The 19080-nt window shown below is 52.0% G+C and overlaps 7 protein-coding genes across 7 annotated transcripts; 5 read left to right on the top strand and 2 right to left on the bottom strand.

The window, feature by feature from the left end:
- Positions 1 to 235: 235 nt before the first annotated feature.
- On the bottom strand, positions 236 to 5377 carry UREG_04766 (eukaryotic translation initiation factor 2 gamma subunit; the record flags this gene model as incomplete). The annotated part of the gene is made up of 5 exons (XM_002584031.1): positions 236 to 1226; positions 1294 to 1876; positions 2143 to 2296; positions 2355 to 4423; positions 4480 to 5377. 5 exons carry the CDS (start codon positions 5375 to 5377, stop codon positions 236 to 238), a joined length of 4695 nt encoding a protein of 1564 aa, XP_002584077.1.
- A 726-nt stretch (positions 5378 to 6103) lies between these two features.
- UREG_04765 (uncharacterized protein) lies at positions 6104 to 8730 on the top strand (the record flags this gene model as incomplete). The annotated part of the gene is made up of 3 exons (XM_002584030.1): positions 6104 to 6265; positions 6323 to 6821; positions 6872 to 8730. 3 exons carry the CDS (start codon positions 6104 to 6106, stop codon positions 8728 to 8730), a joined length of 2520 nt encoding a protein of 839 aa, XP_002584076.1.
- A 688-nt stretch (positions 8731 to 9418) lies between these two features.
- Positions 9419 to 10384, top strand: UREG_04764 (uncharacterized protein; the record flags this gene model as incomplete). Its single annotated transcript, XM_002584029.1, has 1 exon — positions 9419 to 10384. The coding sequence occupies one exon, from the start codon at positions 9419 to 9421 to the stop codon at positions 10382 to 10384; it is 966 nt and encodes a 321-aa protein (XP_002584075.1).
- Positions 10385 to 11371: 987 nt separating this feature from the next.
- Positions 11372 to 12534, top strand: UREG_04763 (peptidyl-prolyl cis-trans isomerase 6; the record flags this gene model as incomplete). The annotated part of the gene is made up of 8 exons (XM_002584028.1): positions 11372 to 11476; positions 11541 to 11618; positions 11687 to 11703; positions 11757 to 11860; positions 11923 to 12003; positions 12081 to 12144; positions 12204 to 12358; positions 12470 to 12534. 8 exons carry the CDS (start codon positions 11372 to 11374, stop codon positions 12532 to 12534), a joined length of 669 nt encoding a protein of 222 aa, XP_002584074.1.
- Positions 12535 to 13097: 563 nt separating this feature from the next.
- On the bottom strand, positions 13098 to 13733 carry UREG_04762 (uncharacterized protein; the record flags this gene model as incomplete). Its single annotated transcript, XM_002584027.1, has 3 exons — positions 13098 to 13310; positions 13343 to 13645; positions 13701 to 13733. The coding sequence occupies 3 exons, from the start codon at positions 13731 to 13733 to the stop codon at positions 13098 to 13100; spliced, it is 549 nt and encodes a 182-aa protein (XP_002584073.1).
- A 1169-nt stretch (positions 13734 to 14902) lies between these two features.
- On the top strand, positions 14903 to 15398 carry UREG_04761 (uncharacterized protein; the record flags this gene model as incomplete). Its single annotated transcript, XM_002584026.1, has 3 exons — positions 14903 to 14983; positions 15045 to 15186; positions 15256 to 15398. 3 exons carry the CDS (start codon positions 14903 to 14905, stop codon positions 15396 to 15398), a joined length of 366 nt encoding a protein of 121 aa, XP_002584072.1.
- A 1429-nt stretch (positions 15399 to 16827) lies between these two features.
- On the top strand, positions 16828 to 18872 carry UREG_04760 (uncharacterized protein; the record flags this gene model as incomplete). Its single annotated transcript, XM_002584025.1, has 3 exons — positions 16828 to 17458; positions 17535 to 18045; positions 18110 to 18872. 3 exons carry the CDS (start codon positions 16828 to 16830, stop codon positions 18870 to 18872), a joined length of 1905 nt encoding a protein of 634 aa, XP_002584071.1.
- Between the last annotated feature and the right edge of the window lie 208 nt (positions 18873 to 19080).

The following is a 19080-nucleotide window of genomic DNA, read 5'->3' as shown; positions in this document are numbered from 1 at the left end:
ATTCCGAAGATTTATGACATTTTTTTTCTGATGGCCTAAAACAAAAATGGAGTTGCTTTATATCTAAACACGCATTTCTGCCACGCCAATCATATGTGCTTGAGCTTTTCCCTTGTGCTGGTTGAGAAAGGTCGGGAAGACGACAGGTTAACTTAGTCAACAATAGGCTCCACGGTATTTCCTCTGTTTCCTTTGATCAGCAAGTGGTTGGATAAGATGCAGATACGGACACTACTTACGCAACAATATTCGCCCACCCAATCAGACGCCAATGTTTGTCGATTCTGCGACTCAGAGCGATCTTTTCACCAATCTCTGTACATGCGGGACCGGTCAAGCTCAACTTCGCTGCGTCGGCCTTGACACCCATAACCTTTGCTCCGGTAGCGGTGGAGCCAATATTTACCATCAGAACTTCATTCTTGGAAAGTTTAGCAACCTTGGCTTGCTTGCCGTCGGCGGACTTGACACCAAGGAGACGACGAAGGAGGAAGTAGTTGACCTCAAGCTCGCTGTAGATAGCAGGAAGTTTGCCGCGATGGCCAAGAACAAAACCCAGCAGACGATCTGCACGGCAAAGGGTGGGGTCGACCTTTGTTCCGACACCGATCAGGCCACCGGGCACAGCAAACTTGAGGTCATTCTGTTCGGCGAGGAGGGAGATAACACGGCTAAAGATGGGACGGCACTTGACTTTGCCTTGCTCATCTCTTGTCACGATACCAGGGCGGATCTCGATCTCATCGCCGAGCTTCAACACACCGGTTAGAATAGAGCCACCGGCAACACCACCCTTCAAGGAATCAATTTCGCATCCAGGCTTGTTGACGTCGAAGGAACGGATGATAATCATATGGGGAGACGCCGCGAAATTGCGCACGGGTACGGGGATATGCGTGCAGAGGTATTCATTGACAGCGTCAATGTTGTACTTGAGCTGGGCGGAAATAGGGATAATGGGTGATCCATCGGCCACTGTGCCGCGGATAAATTTCAATATCGACTGGTAATGTTGAAGGGCGCCATCTTCTCTCATCAGGTCGACCTTATTCTGCAAGATGATTATATGGTTAAGTTTCATGATCTCAATTGCGGCCAGATGCTCAGATGTCTGGGGTTGAGGGCAAGTTTCATTTCCGGCGATCAGAAGCAACGCTGCATCCATGACAGCGGCACCTGAAAGCATAGTACTCATGAGAATATCGTGACCAGGGCAGTCGACGAATCTGGGGGGGGAAGGGAATCATTAGAACTGAGACCTGTGAGGCAAGCGTGGATAGAGCTGGTACTCACGAGACATGTCTCTGTAACCGATATGTGCCTGCGCATCCTTCCCGCTTGCACGGCGGGTCGACTTCCTTTTCGCTCTTGAAACTCGTATAGCATCCCGGGCGCGGGCACTCGGGATTGTCGCACTTGTAAATCTTTGCATTGGCATAACCCAGCTTGATCGTGATATTTCTCTCCTGCTCATTCTTGAATCGAACAGTCTGCACACCGGAAATCGCCTTGACCACCGTCGACTTGCCGTGAGCGACATGGCCAATAGTGCCGATATTAATTGTAGCTTGTCGGGCAATGATCTCGGGAGACAGGGGAGTTAACGTTGAGAGGTCCAGCGTTTCTGGATCTGGTTGCTCTGGGAGTTCCGGCTTGGGTTCGGCAGGTGCTGAGGGCGCGGAGGATGGCTGTTTCAAGGCGGATTTGAGGGGCTTTGCGTCTAGCTCTTCGAGATCCTCCTCCAGGTCGTCAAAATCGTCCTGGTCAGCGCCGTTCTGGTCGGCTGCCAGGGTGGGCGAGCCCGGCTGCGAGTCGTCGTCGGAGTAATCACTCATGGGCGCCATGATTGCGGGAAGTCGGGGATACTGTTGCAGACCTGGATTGAGACAGTCCACGGCAAAACAAGCACCGTCGTGGTCTGGGAGCGAGAGAGATGGACTGGTTGATGTTGGGTTGAAGTCGAGATGGCGAAAAAAGCGACTTGGATTTCTTTAGTGGGGCGAAGCTCCAGGTCGGCTTTTTGCTGCTAAACCGAAAACAGATGACTCAGAGAACCAACTGGTTAGTTATATAGTTATCACTCTCAATCTACGTCTGCACGCCGAATGCAAGCCTATCTATGCGCCTAGTCCTCGTCTTCACTGCTCCCAGCGTCGCTGTCCAACCCGCTATCCTCTTCGTTCTCCTCATCCTCCTCCTCCTCCTCGTCCAGCTGCAACCCGTAGTCATCCTCAAAGTAACTGAGGGACTGCACTTCAGGCTTGAATCCGAGTGATTCAAATCCAGTTTTGATTCTCTAGATGTCCCATTAGCTATGATTGGCGGCTGTGGATAATAGGCACGATCCTGCTTACCTCTTCCAGAACCGGAGCACATGTTACCACCACAGTTGAGCTGTCCGGAGTAAAGACGGGAAGAATGATATCTCGAAGAGCCTCCTTGAGTTGGTCGATGGTGACCGCTCGCACTCGCTTCAACAGGGTTTCCTTGTAGTCTGCGGGGAGGTTCCGAATGACTTGCCGAATATAGCTGTCTTGCGCGGAAAGGATGTTCGTTGCTTGCTCATTTGCGAATCCCGCCACGATGGTGCTGATAGCGCCCTCAGGGGACATCACTGGATCAAGCACCGCAGCCCCCGATATATGGTCGTCAACAACTTTCTTCGCCGCTTCGAACGCTTTAAAACCGTTAGGCGACCGGTAGATGTTGAAGTGGACGAGGCCAGTGTCGGTACTGTGCCTAAAAGACGCCCCATAGGCTAGGCCGGTGCCTCGGACGGCCACCCACAGCGGACCCTCCACAGAGTTCATGTATGCAATAGCAACCATGAGCGCTGGCAATTTCGGGTGGTCATACGAATTCAACCCTTTTGTAGTCGCATTCACGTGGGAGGAGTCAAGAGTCGGCATCGGTACGATGTACGCAAGCTGACCAGGCTTCTTACCGGCGTTACTGAGCCGCTCGTGTAATTTGACAACCGGCTCAAGAGGCTTTGCCATATCAAGGCCATCAACGTATGGTTTCCAGGATGAAACTGGGTTCTTCAGCTTCGATAAATCACCAATGACGAGTATCCGCATATTCTTGGGCTGGAACAGGGTTTTGCGGATCGTCTCCATCCGTTGTATAACTTCCCTAGGGTCCTTCGCAAGCAACCGTTTGACACGCTTCAAATACTTGGCTTTCACCAGTGTTGACCTCGCCCGAGGAAGAGATTCGGGGGCATATTGGATCATGTATCGCACAGCGTCTACCATGCTGCTTCCGCTCCGTTTCGCATCCGGAACGTCCGAAAATAATCGGGTCGTAACAGCGACAAGTCGTTCAGGATCGAATACAGAGCTCCACGTGAGCTCCTTCAGATACATGATGGCGGCCTGGTACTTTTCCACTTCAACCTGAAATGTTATTGCTAGCATTTCAGAATTTCCGGGGCTGGTATCCATAGTATATCCCACGGTGTCCCTTTCAAGATCAACGATTACCTGCTCAAATGAGATGCGTTCGCCGTCTCTGTCGATCGGAAGGCTAAAGAAGGTCTCCGTGTACACCGATAACAGCGGGAGAAGTTCCACGGGCACTCCTTGAGTAGAAATCACCAACGAGAATTGGACAAAATTGCTGCTTATGTTCTCAAAATGGATAAACAAGGAGGAATTCATGTCATCGGAATCAATCAATTGCTGAAACTTGTTATCAGGTCGTCCGTCTTTCAACGCAGTACCTGACTTAGCCGTGGTTGTATGGATAAAATGGATTGAGTCCGTATCGGGGACTTGGATTTTGGCCAAAATTTCCCTAGGGATCGGCTTGTCATTTTCAGCCTTTGCCTTTGTTAGCTTCTCAGCAAGGAGCTGTAGGCCTTTCTCGCCGAGTTTCTCCTTGCGCTCTTGAATCCGAGCCTCCTCATCGACTTTTATTTTGGCGGCCAACTTAGCAGAAGGTACTCCAAGGACTGAGACATGGGGGGCATCGGCCATGTATTGCTTGATAAATCCACGCCACTGGTTGTCATGCCATGACTCCAGCTCTTCGTACTCTTTGAGAGTCGCAATTTCAAGAAGCCTGGACCCGTTTTTGTCACCAAAGAGGAAATCACTAATGACATAGTCTGCAAACGAGGACGCTGAGTTTTCTGCAGAGAACTTCCAATTCCGCCTGTGCCTCTCAATACATTCACGCATGTATTTCATGTCTATCTCATTTCGCATAGCGTCAGTAAGCACTTCAAAAAATCGGCGCTCAACGTCACGTAAATTCTCTGTAGCAACGCTGGTTAGAGTAAACCGAATTTCCGTCCGTGGCCTTTCGTCAGTTGAATAGTAAACTGCAGTAGTCACCTGCTCCTTTTCAACGAGCACATTTTCTAGTAAAGCCGCTGATGATCCCGCAAGATACATCAAAGCGACATTGAGTGCAGCGGCTATTGCTTGTTAATTTTCATCCTGTTGAACTTTCGTCCCGGGGAGAGTTACTCACTCTGAACGCGGTCGTTGCAGTTCGGTCCCAGAAAGCGGATTTCAATTTCACCAAAGGATTCATCCTCCTCCGGGAACTCAACAGTGTCGATAACAGACTTTTCCAGCTGCGGTGGTTGGGTTGATTCCACCCATGGGCGCTTGAAGGGAGCATCAGGAATAGGAATAGCGTCGAGAATAGTATTTTCAAACTGATCCAATACGGAGAGGAGATCAACATGGTCCACCTCTCCGATAATTACCAGACACAAATTCTTTGGCTGGTACATATCCTTGTGGAATGCACGAATACGCTCTGCTGTGAGAACGCGGAGCTGTTCCATCATCCCGCCAGTTTCATACCGAAAGCCGACTTCTTCTGGGTACATCAATCTACGAGACCGTAAATCTATCAACTCTGAAGACCGATTCTGGACCCCTTGCATCTCAGAATATACTACTCCCGCATCGTGTCCGGTGCCATCGATATGGTAAACTTCGGTATAGCATCCGGCATCGGTGAGAGTGGGCGCCACGATATGCTCCAAATATATGGGCAAAATCAAGGAGAATCCCTCCCACCCGGCAGTATCAAGGGTGTAGGCGGTATGGTCGGTGGCGGTCCATGCGTTTGTATCGGAATACAGCCTGGTGGCCAACTTGTCAAGGAAGCCTTTATACCGGTAGTTCCTTGAACCCATAAAGCATAAATGCTCTAGGGTATGGGGTGAACCGGAATCATCATGGATTTCAGTTGCAAGTACAAAATACCCGTACACCTTTGGCCCTTTTTGGTCTATGACAACCACCCTCATTCCAGTCCTCTCAGATTCATACTGCGTAAATCTGCTAGCAGAATAGTCTGTTTTGAATTTGTGGAGCTGGCGAAAATAGCTCTTACTGCCTTGTTGGGATACCATTCTCAGGTCTCTCTGGCGCAAAGCTCAAGACGAGATGAGCGCAGAATAAAGCTAAGTCACTCGTCAGCGGCTTCCACTCAACAGAAAAATCATGTCATCCTTGGGTCAACACCCGCAAGATAGGTATTAAACAACGTAGCAATCAGTACTCTGAACATACGGCAGTTTGGTGGGGGCGGGGCGCACAGAAATCGGGAGGGTGCACGAAAGCCAGGCTGCGTGGACAGGATAGCCTTACTTAAAGAGCAGATCTTCCAGGGAGCTCCGTGGGCTGTGAGGCTCTCGGCTGAGGCAGACCCCGGTTCAATGGATGTATAAAGACGAAGAAGTAGTTATAGTGCGGGGTGTCTTGTCACAGCACGATGCTAGTTATGATATGCAACATGGGGACAGGCACATAAACCAGGACGAAGATGGCAAGAGAGTGGCTTCACACAGCATCAAGCAGCCTCAGCGCCTTGTTTCCTGTTGACTGTGAGAGCACACTGCTGAGCCAGAGAGCCGAAGAGCAGTCGTGAAGGTGGTTTGGAGTAGCGAACTTAGTGTTGAATTGAAGCTGCCATGTGACCCGGTGCTTGGCTGATCTCCAAAGAGACAGCTTTCGTATATAGAATCAACCACTGTCAACAGCATCAAGCGCCGCGACTGGAGCGCCAAATCGGCATTTCTCCAAGCAAAGGATTCCGCCGTTAGCTGCCAGCGAAATGAATTGAGCGACTACCCGCAATGGCTTCTGCTCCGTCCAACGAGGCAGCATGTCAAGCGCTTCTAGACTTCGTGACCGATGGGCGGTTCCCAGACTCGGAACGCCTGGTTTCTGCCGACTTCCCCTTGGAAATTATCCCAACAGAGCTGCAGGAGATAGCAAAGGCCAAGAAAGCAGTCGAGGTGCGTTAGACAAGATGATCCGTGGTTCGAGGAAGCTAACAGTCTCCTGTCACGCAGAATGAAATATCCACCCTCAGCCGTGAAACTGCCACCAGCATAGACGATTGGATTACCCAAGCAAAGCAGTTGCATCTAGATATAGAACACTCCAGGCTGGCGGCGAGAGAAATCGTCGCTTTACACGAAAAAGGGCGAGAGCTTCGTGATCGAGTGGCCGATGCACAATCAGCAGTTGACGGGCTACATGGTGAAATTGCGTTTAATGGAGCTCTGCTACAGACACTGGAGGCCGCACGCGTGATTGACGAGAAAGCAGGCGAGGCCCGGTTAGCACTCGACAGCGGTCACTGGATCAGGGCCATTGAACTCGTCCAGGAAGTCCAAGGATCCCTCTCCGGGACCAAGTTACCTGAAAATACCAATGTTGTCAAGTTGCTATCCACTAAAGCGACAGAACTACGCACTGGTATTGCCAACGCCCTTCGAGCAGAGTGGGACTCCTTGATAAGGATAGATGCGACTTCAAGTGAACCAACAGTCACAAGTAACGATTCCGGTAGGCTTAAATGTGCTGGGTGCTTTTCATTTAACTTACCCAGAAAGTAGGTCGTTTCGCAGATATGCTTGCTGGGCTCTCCAGGTTACAGATATCAGACAGCGTCTTTCAGTCTTTCGAACAGGATTTAATTAATCATATCATCAAACCTGTCATCTCCCCCCCAGCAGTATCGCAAGGGCGAATATTCTCCATTGATAAGGATTGCTTGAGACTAAAACAACTATCATCGAAACCGCCGATTACGGATCTTTTGAATAGTGTATTATCTGCATTCTCTTACTTCAAGGAGTACTTTCCCGACGTCGTCGTTGACCGGCTACTTGTTACTCTCGCAGGCACAATCGCTTCACCGCTAATAGCAAAGTGGTTAACACCCTCAGTCCCTAGCGACCTTTCCTTACTAGACGGGTTCCAGGAGACAATCGGTCAACTTCGTCAGTTCATTTCAGGGCTCGAGAGCCAAGGCTGGTGCGGTTTGGAAGAGCTGAACGTTTGGATTGAGCAAGTCCCCCGCCTCTGGCTTACCCAGCGGCGCTGCAAAGCGCTGAACGACGTGCGACTAGCTATCTCCCGCAGCAGTGGCCACATACGAAAGGTAGAAAGGATAGAGAAGGAATGTATATCAGAGGGCAGTGCCATACCTGGAGAACACATTATTGAGGATGATTGGAACGCTGAATGGAGTGATAACGAAGAAGAAAGTACCCCGGAAAAACCATCAAACAAAGACATACCGCAACTTGAAAGTGGCAAAACAGACGCTGGAGATGAAGACGTAGAAGAAACCGACGAGTCGTGGGATTGGGGTGACGAGAATGATAATCCTCCAGCGGTTGGTCAACTCCAGGAAATAGCCAAGTCACGTCCGCAAACAAGTGGGCACGGCAGCGCCCGAGAGGAATCCCGAAGAGAAGTGATTCTGAAAGACTCATATGCCATTACAGATTTGCCGGACTGTATTTTGGCAATAATCTCTGCTCAGATCTCGGACGCGGAGAACTTGGCAAAGTTTGGGTTTGCACCCTATCAGCTTGTTATCATTATTGAGAACCATGCTAACGCGTTCCAAAGGGCACATCTCAATCTCGCGTCCTCGCGACCAGCTCTGCTTGCGCTGCCAACACTCGTTGTTGCCATGTTCAAGGCAACAGCCCCATTATTCTACTCGCACAAGTTTACTGTCGGTCAAATACGTCTTTACAACGACTGTATGTATTTTGCCGAGCAGCTACGTTCGCTCTCTGAAACGAGGAGTCTCCCGAAGCTAAGCTCGGATGCGGAATCGATCGAGAAGTTTGGCAAAGCAGCATATGGGAAAGAGCTTCAGTCACAACGTACAGTTTTAACCGATTTGCTGGATGGCTGTCAGGGGTTTTCGAATTGCTCGCAGGAGCCGTTTCTCGGAGAATGCAAGAATGCAATGGCGGCCGCGGTGGACAGAGTAACCGACGTCTATAAAGAATGGCATCCGATATTGTCTCGCTCTGCGCTTCTACAGTCGATCGGGGCCCTCATGTCAGCTGCTATTAACAAGCTGATACTAGACATCGAGGATTTGAGCGACATCTCCGATGCTGAGTCGCGATGCTTAGCCGAATTCTGTAGCTCTCTATCGAAATTGGAAGAACTATTCCTTCCCGAACCTAGCACAGACGCCAATGCCGCCAACCAGCCAGAGGCGATGCCAATGACGGCGATGTATGTTCCGAATTGGTTGAAATTCCAATATTTGATAAATATCCTAGAAGGCTCTCTGGCTGATATCAAGTATCTGTGGACTGAAGGGGAATTGAAACTGGAGTTTGATGCGGAGGAACTGGTTGACTTGATCAAAGCGCTGTTTGCAGACTCGGATCATAGGAAGCGGGCGATTGCAGAGATACGGCGGGCTTCAAATGTACCCTAGAAGTATCGAAAGCTCAATACTTCTCTTTCTCCTGTAACGATAGTCAAAAGCTGCTCTTCAAGGCCACGGCGCGGAACTGCACATGTTGCCGCTTCGGCCACCGTAACTACAAAAACTTGCCAGCAATTTTTCTGCGCAAAACACGGTCTCCCAGCTGGTAAACAGGCAAGGAAAGCCATTGATCGGAACGATGGAGACTTCGACTTCGGCAGTGCAGCCGCAGCCTGCGCAAACGCAAGTTAGGCTCCGGTTCACCACGAGAGATGCTGACCTTGCGCTTCCCGAGTCAACGGGCCCGATTCTTGTTCCGACAGGTATGGTGTCGCGCAACGAGAGCAAATGACCCCCAGGGCGAAAAGATTGCTGACCCAGTATCATTTTAGGCCTACGAAGATACGCTCTATCAACTCTCGTTAACGACCTCCTCGGGAGCGAAAAACCAGTACCGCTCGAATTCCTCATCAACGGCACATATCTTCGCACGTCGATTGATGAGTTTCTCACTGCCAACGGCATCTCCGCCGAAACCACCCTTGATGTTGAGTACGTGCGTGCGCTTATCCCGCCGTTGCATGTTGCGTCGTTTCTTCACGATGACTGGGTGAGTTCTGTGGATGTTCTCAGTGGTGCGCCAGGTGATGAGAGGATCATATCCGCGAGTTATGATGGGTTGTTGCGGGTGTGGAACATGTCGTCGGAAATTATCCACACATCTCCATCGGCAAGAGATGGAGGGCATAGTGGCGCAATCAAGAGCGTGCGACTCTTGTCGCCGAACCAGATTGCATCTTCAGGAATGGACCGGACTGTGAGGCTATGGAAATACTCGGATCAGGAGAAGGGAATTACCCCTCAGATCGAATATTACGGCCACAAGGGCAGCGTGGACTCGATCTCTGTTCATGGAAACCGAATTCTATCAGCATCTGCCGATCACACCGTTGGACTCTGGTCGACAAGAAAATCTGAATCACCCGCGGCGCCCCCCAATATGCTCCCCACGAACTCAGCGAGAAGCTCTAAGCGGCGGAAACTGAATTCATCTGTGAGCACACCTCAACGGGGGCCGCTATCCATGCTCAAAGCCCACACGGCGCCCGTTTCCGCTGCAATCTTCGACGCCAAAGATTCTACGGTGGGATACTCGACCTCCTGGGACCACTCCCTTCGTACATGGGATCTTGTGACAGCTACTCTTGTTGACACCCGCACCACGTCTCACTCTCTACTATGCGTCGAACATCTTCCCGAACATACCCTCCTTGCAGCAGGTTCTGCGGCTAGACATGTCACGTTGATCGACCCTCGTGCTTCAGCCACAACCGTCTCGGCGATGACGCTACGCGGACATTCGAATGCGGTTGTATGCCTTGCTAGAGACCCAGATAGCACGTACGGGCTGTTAAGTGGAAGCCATGATGGGACGTGCAGGATTTGGGATATTCGTTCCACGAAAACGGACACGGATGGCGTCGTGGGTGAGAGCATATATTCGATTTCGAGAAACAGCGTAGGAGAGGGCAAGCGCGTAGGAGGAGACGGAGTGAAGGTGTTTGATGTGTGCTGGGATAAAAAAGTCGGGATTGTGAGCGTTGGTGAGGATAAGGTCGTCCAGATAAATCGGGGAGAGGGAGTTGTGCCCAAAGCTGCCTAGGACAAGCAGCCCTTGGGATTCATTGGGTTAATTGTGGAATTCAAAACCAAAATAGAAAATCTTTTTCTCTTTCCAGAAGCGTTTTCCATCTCAAATAGCCACTTTATACATCTAGTTATACATGTCCAAACTTCAAACGCCGTCATGATGCATCAAATCCCAGCTAAAATAGAAACACGAAATAGTACACAGCGAATTCACCACCCCTACAATCTCCGGTCGACTCTGTTGAGCTTGTAGGCCGTTCGGATCTAGACACTTTATCAGCCAAACCCATCCACGGAAGAGAGCAAGGGGGCCACTCCAGCGATCGCGTAAAACTGACCTGAGATCTGGTATTCTGTCCTCTCACGGGTAAGCCCATTGCATGCCGTTTCCCTCGGTAGGTCCCTGTATCTTTCAAAAGTCGGATATTATCCAGTATCTCCCGGCGCAGATCGTTCTCGATTTTCATTTTGGAGAGGGCAGCGGTGATGTCGAGGACTTGCTTGTTGGCTAGGTCACCGATTTTTGCGGTTGGGTGGACATAATGGCGGGCCATAAGGCGGGCGCAGACAGAGGGCCCGATTCCGAAAAATGATTGAAGGGATTTCTACAAGATCGGGTTAGGGACTGGCGTTGACGGCTGGTGGATTGGAGGGAGAAAATTCGCGTACCGAGACGAGCTGACGCTCAGAGAAACTGACGCCCAGAATGAAAACCTGCAAGCGGGTAAGCGATTAAACCTGCTCTAGAGACATTGCACGCCACGACATACCATCTTGACGGTGATTAGATTGGATTGAATCCAGTCGTCGGAGGGAATACGCTCAGACTGTGACTGGAAGCTGTGCGAGGAGGGAGTTGGTCAGCCAATTCAAGGTCCAGTCGGGGAAATAATTCTTCCGATGTGTTTGAGGTGAAAGCTGGCCTTCTGTCTCTTGTCTCTCGACTGCAGACACCATTCTCCATTGATTATCTGAACCGATAGTCTACATCTGCGAAACCATGGCTAACATGAAGCGTCTCGTGGCGCTGGGCTCATTTGTTCTCTTTGCTTTCTTCCTATTCCTCTCGAGGGCGGAGGCTAAGGGCCCAAAGATCACCAACAAGGTAAACACAGCAAGCCCCCAGCAATCGCGTATCCTAGTGCTCATGACTTCTGCCATATATACAGGTCTATTTTGAAATTCAGCATGGGGATAAACCATTAGGAAAAATCGTTATGGGTCTCTATGGCAAGACCGTTCCAAAGGTTAGCCTCGCCTGATTCACATCCGATGTAGTAACCCGCAAGGCTTCTATGCTAATTTGCCTGAGCAGACCACAGAGAACTTCCGGTGAGGGCATGGTATCCTCCGATATAAACGTCTAGGATGCTCATTATAATCAGTGCTTTGGCCACTGGCGAGAAGGGCTTTGGCTATGAGGGCTCTACCTTCCATCGTGTCATTAAAGACTTTATGATTCAGGGCGGTGACTTCACCAACCATGACGGTACGGGGCGAGAGATTGACCTGAGTTTGCGCACAGAGCAGGGACTAATTTATCGCGATTAGGCACGGGCGGAAAATCCATCTACGGCTCAAAATTCCCCGATGAGAATTTCAAGCTCCGCCACACCAAGAAGGGTCTCTTGAGTGAGTGTCTTGGTGTTGTAGCTTTGACGGGATGTCACGAGCAAACGCGACTAATCCGTGCATGATGCTGCGTATAGGCATGGCTAACGCAGGCCCCGATACGAACGGATCCCAATTCTTCATCACCACCGCGGTTACGAGGTATGTGCTCTTCCGTGGAGGTAGCTTAGGCCTGTCAAAGTATCTAATCTTCCTACCAGCTGGCTGGATGGCCGCCACGTCGTTTTCGGTGAAGTCCTCGAAGGCTACGATATCGTCGACGCCATCCAGAACGTAGCCAAAGGAGTGGGTGACAAACCAGCGGAAGACATCAAGATCGCCAAAAGCGGAGAAATCCAAATGGAACCGGAAGGTAGTGAGAAAGAACTTTAGATACGGCAATTCCCAAAAGCTTGCTAAAGCTTGACTCCCTTCTGCATCCTGCCTTGCTCACTAGGATTTGCTGATTGCTTGCATGTCTCAAAAGGCCGCCGTGGTCGATTTCGCACATATTTTGAATCCCCGATGTATGATCCTGCGAAGCGACAATAGAGAATCCTTTGTCTAATGCGGTGTCGGACTAAAGTCCTGGGATGAGGGTTACCGGGGGGTGAGACCAGGCTGGAAGTAGACTCTCTGTATGTATATGGAAATCAAAGAATATACCTATGATTACATCATTTGTCCATTGTCCCGGCTTGTGCCCGTGGCTCTCAATTGCTATCAGTGCAATGAAACGTATGGTGGCACGAGGGCCCTTGGGCCTGGGTTTGTTCGGGCTGAGACCAGAAACAAGGGACAAGGTGTTGGCCCCGAATATCGTCGCTGTGAAGCTGGCAGTAGGAATGTGTGATGCAATCGAAACACCCATCCCTTAAAAAGATCCATTGGAACCTCCCCGTCCCACGAACCTCTGCCACGTTGAGCACTCTGCGGGTGATAGAGCCATCAACCCGCTTGAATCCGGGCAGCCTTGACACGCATGAACCTCCAGATTTAAGACTTTTGTTATTATTCGAGCACGTGAGAATTCGAAGTGCCAGTCGAAGGCCTTGCTGAAAGCATATCAATCTGTTGCAAGATATTGACTTCATGACTCCACGGACCCTGAAGATTCACCCGACGGGCTCTCGCTTCCGACGCTTTGATATACGGACATGGGTCGGTTTAGCGATGCCACCCGTCTGAAACGTAGAATCTTTGTTACTGCACCACCCACCGCCAACAGCATGATGAACTTCCGTCGCGCAGGAACGGCGGGTAGCATTTTGTGCACCGTAACATAGCCTTATCCAGGGCGGATGCTGAGGATTCCACGACGGTTGTGACTAGAGTCGGAAACCCTCTAACAAAGACCAACATGCTGGGAACCAGGACGAACATCGCGAACGTTTGAAGGGCACAGGCGGGCGGTCCGGGATGCCAGGAATTGCTCAAAGCTGGAGGGACTGACGACATTGGCTCTCGATTGCTGCTGAGTCCGAGAATGAACCCAATCCCGTGCAGTGTTGTCTGCTGATCTGCCGCCCGAGCCTGTAATCGAAAATGTAGTCAGATAGTTAATCGGTCTGTTTGTTGTCGTGAACGCTGGCCCAGAATGCTCTCTCCGGCCAAACCCATGCGCAGTAACTCGACTACGAAAACTCGACAGAGTATCCTGCGACTATAATCCTCAGCCGGTATAACTAGCTAAATAAGAGCAAAAGCAGTCAGCATACAGTAGTTCGTCTAATTCGGCATCTTGGGCGCATTTCTGGAGCCAGTGGGTTTTCCATGTGACACACTCCACCAGCGCAGTAATTAGTTATTTCTCGATTCCGGCGATGTTGTATCTCGAGATCTGCCTTCCTACGGCCAGGGGGCCTATTTCAACGTCTGCCCGTCACATGGATCCGACAAGACGACTCCGGGGCAGCACGGTGCATATGCACAAGGGGTTGAAGACAGCAATCAAGGCCGCCAGCGCACGATAACAGCGGGGGAAGTTGGAAGACAGAAGGGTTCTCGGAAGCCAGCCGGTGATCAATTCGCGCTCCAGCGCAGCATCACACCCTGCGCGCGTCTTGTCTGGCGGTGATGCACTGATGGAGAAGTCCAACAGGGTCTCTCCGCAGCTGGCATGGAGGACTGGGAATCTGTGTGGAGAGAAACAGGGATAACTACAAAACACAAAACTAGTTCATTGATTATTTACTTGCAGGGACCTGACTAGCGGCATCTCGAACGTTTCTGGTGGAGATCGCAGCGCCATTTGATTCCACTTAGTATTGGCTAACTATGGCTACGACTAAGGACATCTGGGGAACTGAGGCGGGGGTTTCAACCTCAATGGATCGCGAAGGTGTCAATCAGACGAGAAGACTACACGATGTCGAGATGACAGATCCTTCACTCGCTCGCTGGTTGACAGCTGCATTGCCTGACAATGCCCGTACCACGATAGCCCGGCAACTCACAGCGTCTCGGCGAGGTGTGTTCGCGCTACGATTTAGCCAGCTAGTTAGTTATCGCGGACTGGGAGCCCCATGTGGTGATAACTGTCGCTGTGTCCTCGGCTCCCAGCGCATGTGAAAGGTTTCGTTTCCCCCTTTTCCCCTGTTTGCTCCACCCCCGCGTGCTTGATGTCGATAGACTACCACTGTTTCCTCGAAACTAGCAAGAGATGGCGAGGAAATGCCGTCAGGGCTGGGTTCGAGTTGGCCCAAGCAGCAGCTAGGGGGATGCCATCAGGTTCTCGCTGGCCGCTCCAGGGTGCAGTGAGACATGCAAGCGGGCGTGCGAAATATATAAAATCCACTTGGTTCCCCGGATTTTCTGTCTTTTTGTCTCTGCTCTGTCCACCTCAAGTCTCACAGATTGCTCTTTGAATTCGGATTCTTCTGCACCGGTCAATAGACAGCTCGAACGCCTGCCCATCAAGATGAAGTTCTCTCACGCCCTCTTTGCCTTCGCCGCTGCCGGCCTTGCCAGCGCTCAGCTCCCAGACATCCCGCCTTGCGCTGTAGGTTGCCCAGCGCCTCGTTGAGAGACTATAGGACAATCTCATCTGACAGGATCTCTAGCTTCTCTGCTTCGTTGATGCTCTCGGCAACGATGGCTGCAGCAAATTGACCGACTTCAAGTGCCACTGCTCCAAGCCCGAACTTCCCGGCAAGATCACCCCTTGCGTTGAGAAGTCCTGCCCAGACCTTGAGGCCCGCATCTGTAAGTCCATCCCCCGCCGGCGGGGTGCCGTTTCGTGGAGAGAGATGTGCTCTAACCATCGACGTCTAGCCGTCTCCAACATTGTTGTGGACCAATGCTCCAAGGCCGGTGTGCCCATCAGCATCCCCCCAGTCGATACCCGCGTTCCCACCGATACCACGACTGCCGCTCCTCAGCCATCTGCTTGCATCCCTCGCCGCCGCCGCGCATAGGCTGGCCAGGAACCTGGGTGGTACGGCGTCCTCTGAGGCCACAGGAGGGGTTGAGGCTGCCATTGGTGCTCTGCGACAGATCTGCGCGGGAATCATGGCCTTGTAAATAGGGATAACTAAGAACTAGTTGAACCATAATGCCAATGCACACATGCACACATGCACATATTGCAATGCCTTTTTTTGTTTTTCTTCTTCGCCTTCATCAGTGTGTTTTGCATAGAAGAAAAAGAGCCTTGTAGGCTTAGTCGCAGGTGAACAATGAAAGCAGTGTCTGTCTGCACTTGTCGGGATAAAACGGAGCTGAGATTGAGACCAGATCTCGCTGTGATGATTGCAGAAGAAAAAAAAAAGAGGCTTCTCCCACACAGACGTGGCCCTGCAGTGCTACGCTTGCTCACACGGGCCCGTGCGGTATTTAAGATGATACTGATCAGAATTGTTGACCGCTAACGATGGAGCTGCAGTCCGCATCCAGCATCCGGCAACCACAGCGGCTCACAACCACCAGATGCTCGAGGGCCGGAGCGCGGATGTGAAAGCTTCCCGCTGGATCTGGAAATCCCCAGCATGCAGTGGCAATGGCAATGGCCGTATGACTTTTGCTCTCAACCGATCTCCAGTCCATGCGATGAGGCCGTCGTCGATCGCCCTCTGCGCCGTCGATGGGGCTTTGAGTCCAGGCCAGTTTTGCCGCCCTTGGCGTATTTGCTTGTTTCTCGACCAGATGCACATCCCCGTTGGAGGCACAGCAAGACACGGATGCTCGATCGCTGTCGCTTGGACGACCTACCGGCCTCTCAAGGGAAGCTCGCGAGGGCCGCCTTGACAGACAACTCCAGATCATGCAATCTGCTGGTTTCTGGGCTCTCTGAAGGCGAAAAAGCACCAGAAAGAGTTTCCCATCCAACCTTGTCCGCTGCTTCCCCGTCAAAGGGCCAGGAAGTCTCTTCGTTCCCCGTCAACTCTATCGTCGGCCACCAAGATCTTAGCAAGAAGCCCACCCTCCTGGTTGGGCCGTTTGATGTGGCTTTTCTGTCCAGGTGGCCGTGCGGCAGCGACAAGCTCAGCAGCTGGTTGTGTGCGTGGGTAGCTTAAAATACCTCCCTGCCGTTTGGCTTTGACGAGGAGAGGGGGCGAAAAAAGAAAGCAGAGTGAGGAAAAGAAAAGAAAACAAAAAAAGAGAGGAGAAAGAAGCCGTTTCCCAACGGTGGAATCATATCACCTGTCTGGCTGGATCATGGCCGTCTTTGGCTGTCGGTAGGGCCCTCGACGCCTTCAATTCCGTCTGTTCTTCTCAAAGGGAATCACTACTATACATACATCGGGACCGAAATTCTACGTGAAGCGTCCTCTCTTGCCACCTTTAACCCCCCCAGGTTCGTGGTCTGAAGAGTTGATACGCGTTCCTGCCGAGGGCATCTCAGCGATGCCTCCCAAAAGTCGAAAAGTGAGGGCTTCGGCTGCGCCGGCAACCACGGCCTCTGACGGCCCTGCAGACGGTCATCCGCCTTCGTCCAAGCAGCAGCAAGACGTGTTTCACTTTGTCAGCGTCAATCCCACGTCGGAGGTGCAAAAGTCGCACAACCGAACCGTCATCCGCTCGCATGCGAGCAAGTACATCTGGCGTCAACATCGAGCTGGGCGGTCGGAAAAAGGCGGCTCCAGAAAGCCATCCGCCAGGGACTCTGAACCTGCTCTCTCTGCTCCCGCCATCCCGAAGCCATCCACCCATGAACCATCTTGGTCCTTGCCGCCCCCTCCTACAGGCCCGGCGGAGCTGGAGTCAGGCTCGTCGTCAAGCTCGCTTGCGAGGGAATCAGAAGAGCCTCCCACCAAGGTTGAAGATTTCAATGAAGTTAAACCCTCTCCCTATACAGCCGACGCATCGCTATCGCCCGTTCTATATCGACAGGAACGTCACCCGGGGAACATTCTTTCGGCCAATATGGCGCTTGGAAACAGTTATGATCTCGTCGATGGACCGTTCAACCAGCTGACAAGTTGGCTGGCGGACCCGGGCCACATATATCCGTCGATGCTGGGCGAGTCGGCAATTAGTAAATTGATGCGATATGGTTAGTGATGTTTGGGCCGGCCTTTCTATTGTTGCTAACTAAAACCCTACTCAAATAGCTGTTTCGGAGCTTTGGCCAGGCCTTGTGCTCGGCGCCTCAAATCAAAAATGGGATCGGGAGGATGCAGCTGAGAATTGGCTACCACGGGCCATGAAGAACCCGCCTCTGTTTACAGCGTTTTTATATGGCGCAGCAGGACACATGCAGACACGAAAGCGGCTCGAGGGCGCACATTTCAGCCCGCAGACGAAGGAGGAGAAACTCGAGCAGATTGTGTGCGAGACCGAAACGATCAAGCAGCTGAATCAGATGATGCAGAAGCCGTCGCAGGCTTGCTCGGACGAAGTCATTCTGGCGGTGCTGTGTATGGCATTCAACCGGATCGACTACTCCGGGTGGACCGTGTCCGACCCATGGCCCAAGGCACCGCTCCGAAATCTTCAATGGCTCGACGTGTACGGGGGGCTCTCGCTCAACGACCACCACATTAAAGGGCTTCTTGCGCTGATTGAGATGCGAGGGGGGTTGTCGCAGATGAAGATGCCGGGTTTGGCGGAAACGTTATCCACGTAGGCACATTTTCTCTACTGGGGTTCGATGTGGGGGCATGTGGGCTGATGATGCTTGTTGTAGGTCCGGAGTGATGCTCTCCACGAAATACCTCGTCAAGCCACGGCTGCCGTTTGTGCCCATATTCGAGGAGACGGCAGAGGGTCGAACGCCCCATTGGCCGACGCTGCTGAACCCGGCCATGATAGAGGGCCAGCCGGACCCGATCGCCACGGCCGGGTTGCCCGCGGACATCAGCGAGATCCTTCAATGCATGCGAGACTACAACAACGTGATCAATGTCTACTCGCAGGGCCTCCTCCCCGAGCTGGAACTGGCGGTCATCGCCGACCGGCGCAACTGGATCCAATACAATCTGGTCTCATTGCGGTCGGTGTACGAATACCACGAAGCATTCTTCGACGCGCACAAGACCTACGAGATGTGCCGGCTGGCGGCCATGATCTACAGCATGCTGGTGATCTTCCCGCTCCCAGCGGCGAACCGGCCGTTCAAGCGGATTGCGTCGATGGCGCGGATGGCGCTGATGGAGACGGAGACGGAACCCGACCCGTTTGCCAGCTGGCGCCCGGGGCGCGAGATGCTCCTGTGGGCGCTGGTGCTGGCGGGAATGGCGGCCAAGGGCACCCCGGACCGGGAGTGGTTTGTGGGCAAGCTGGCGGCAGCGCTGGCGACGGCGGGGCCGGGCACGTGGGAGGAGGTGAAGGAGGCGCTGGGGCAAGTGATGTGGATGGACAGCGTGTGCGACATGGGCGGGCAGGCACTGTGGATGGACGCGATGCTGGCGGGCGGTGCGGGAACTGGATCCACGGCCGGATCCATCTGAATCTGAATCTACAGGCGCTTTCCGGGGGATGCGCGTGCGGGTCTGAGCGCTGGATTATTTTACCTTTTTTTTTTTTTTTTTTTTTTTTTTGGATATTTATTAACTATCTAATTGAACTAGCCAATGATGAATTGGATATGAATTGAGAGCTGCAATCATCCGAACTGCAGCCAGAATATCGCCGCTGCAAAACTCGATTTGGTGGCGG

Source organism: Uncinocarpus reesii, genomic scaffold (genome assembly GCF_000003515.1).
Source record: "Uncinocarpus reesii 1704 scaffold_3 genomic scaffold, whole genome shotgun sequence".
Taxonomy (NCBI): domain Eukaryota; kingdom Fungi; phylum Ascomycota; class Eurotiomycetes; order Onygenales; family Onygenaceae; genus Uncinocarpus; species Uncinocarpus reesii.
Note: the sequence above shows the minus strand (reverse complement) of the source record. Positions and strands in the feature narration are given on the sequence as shown.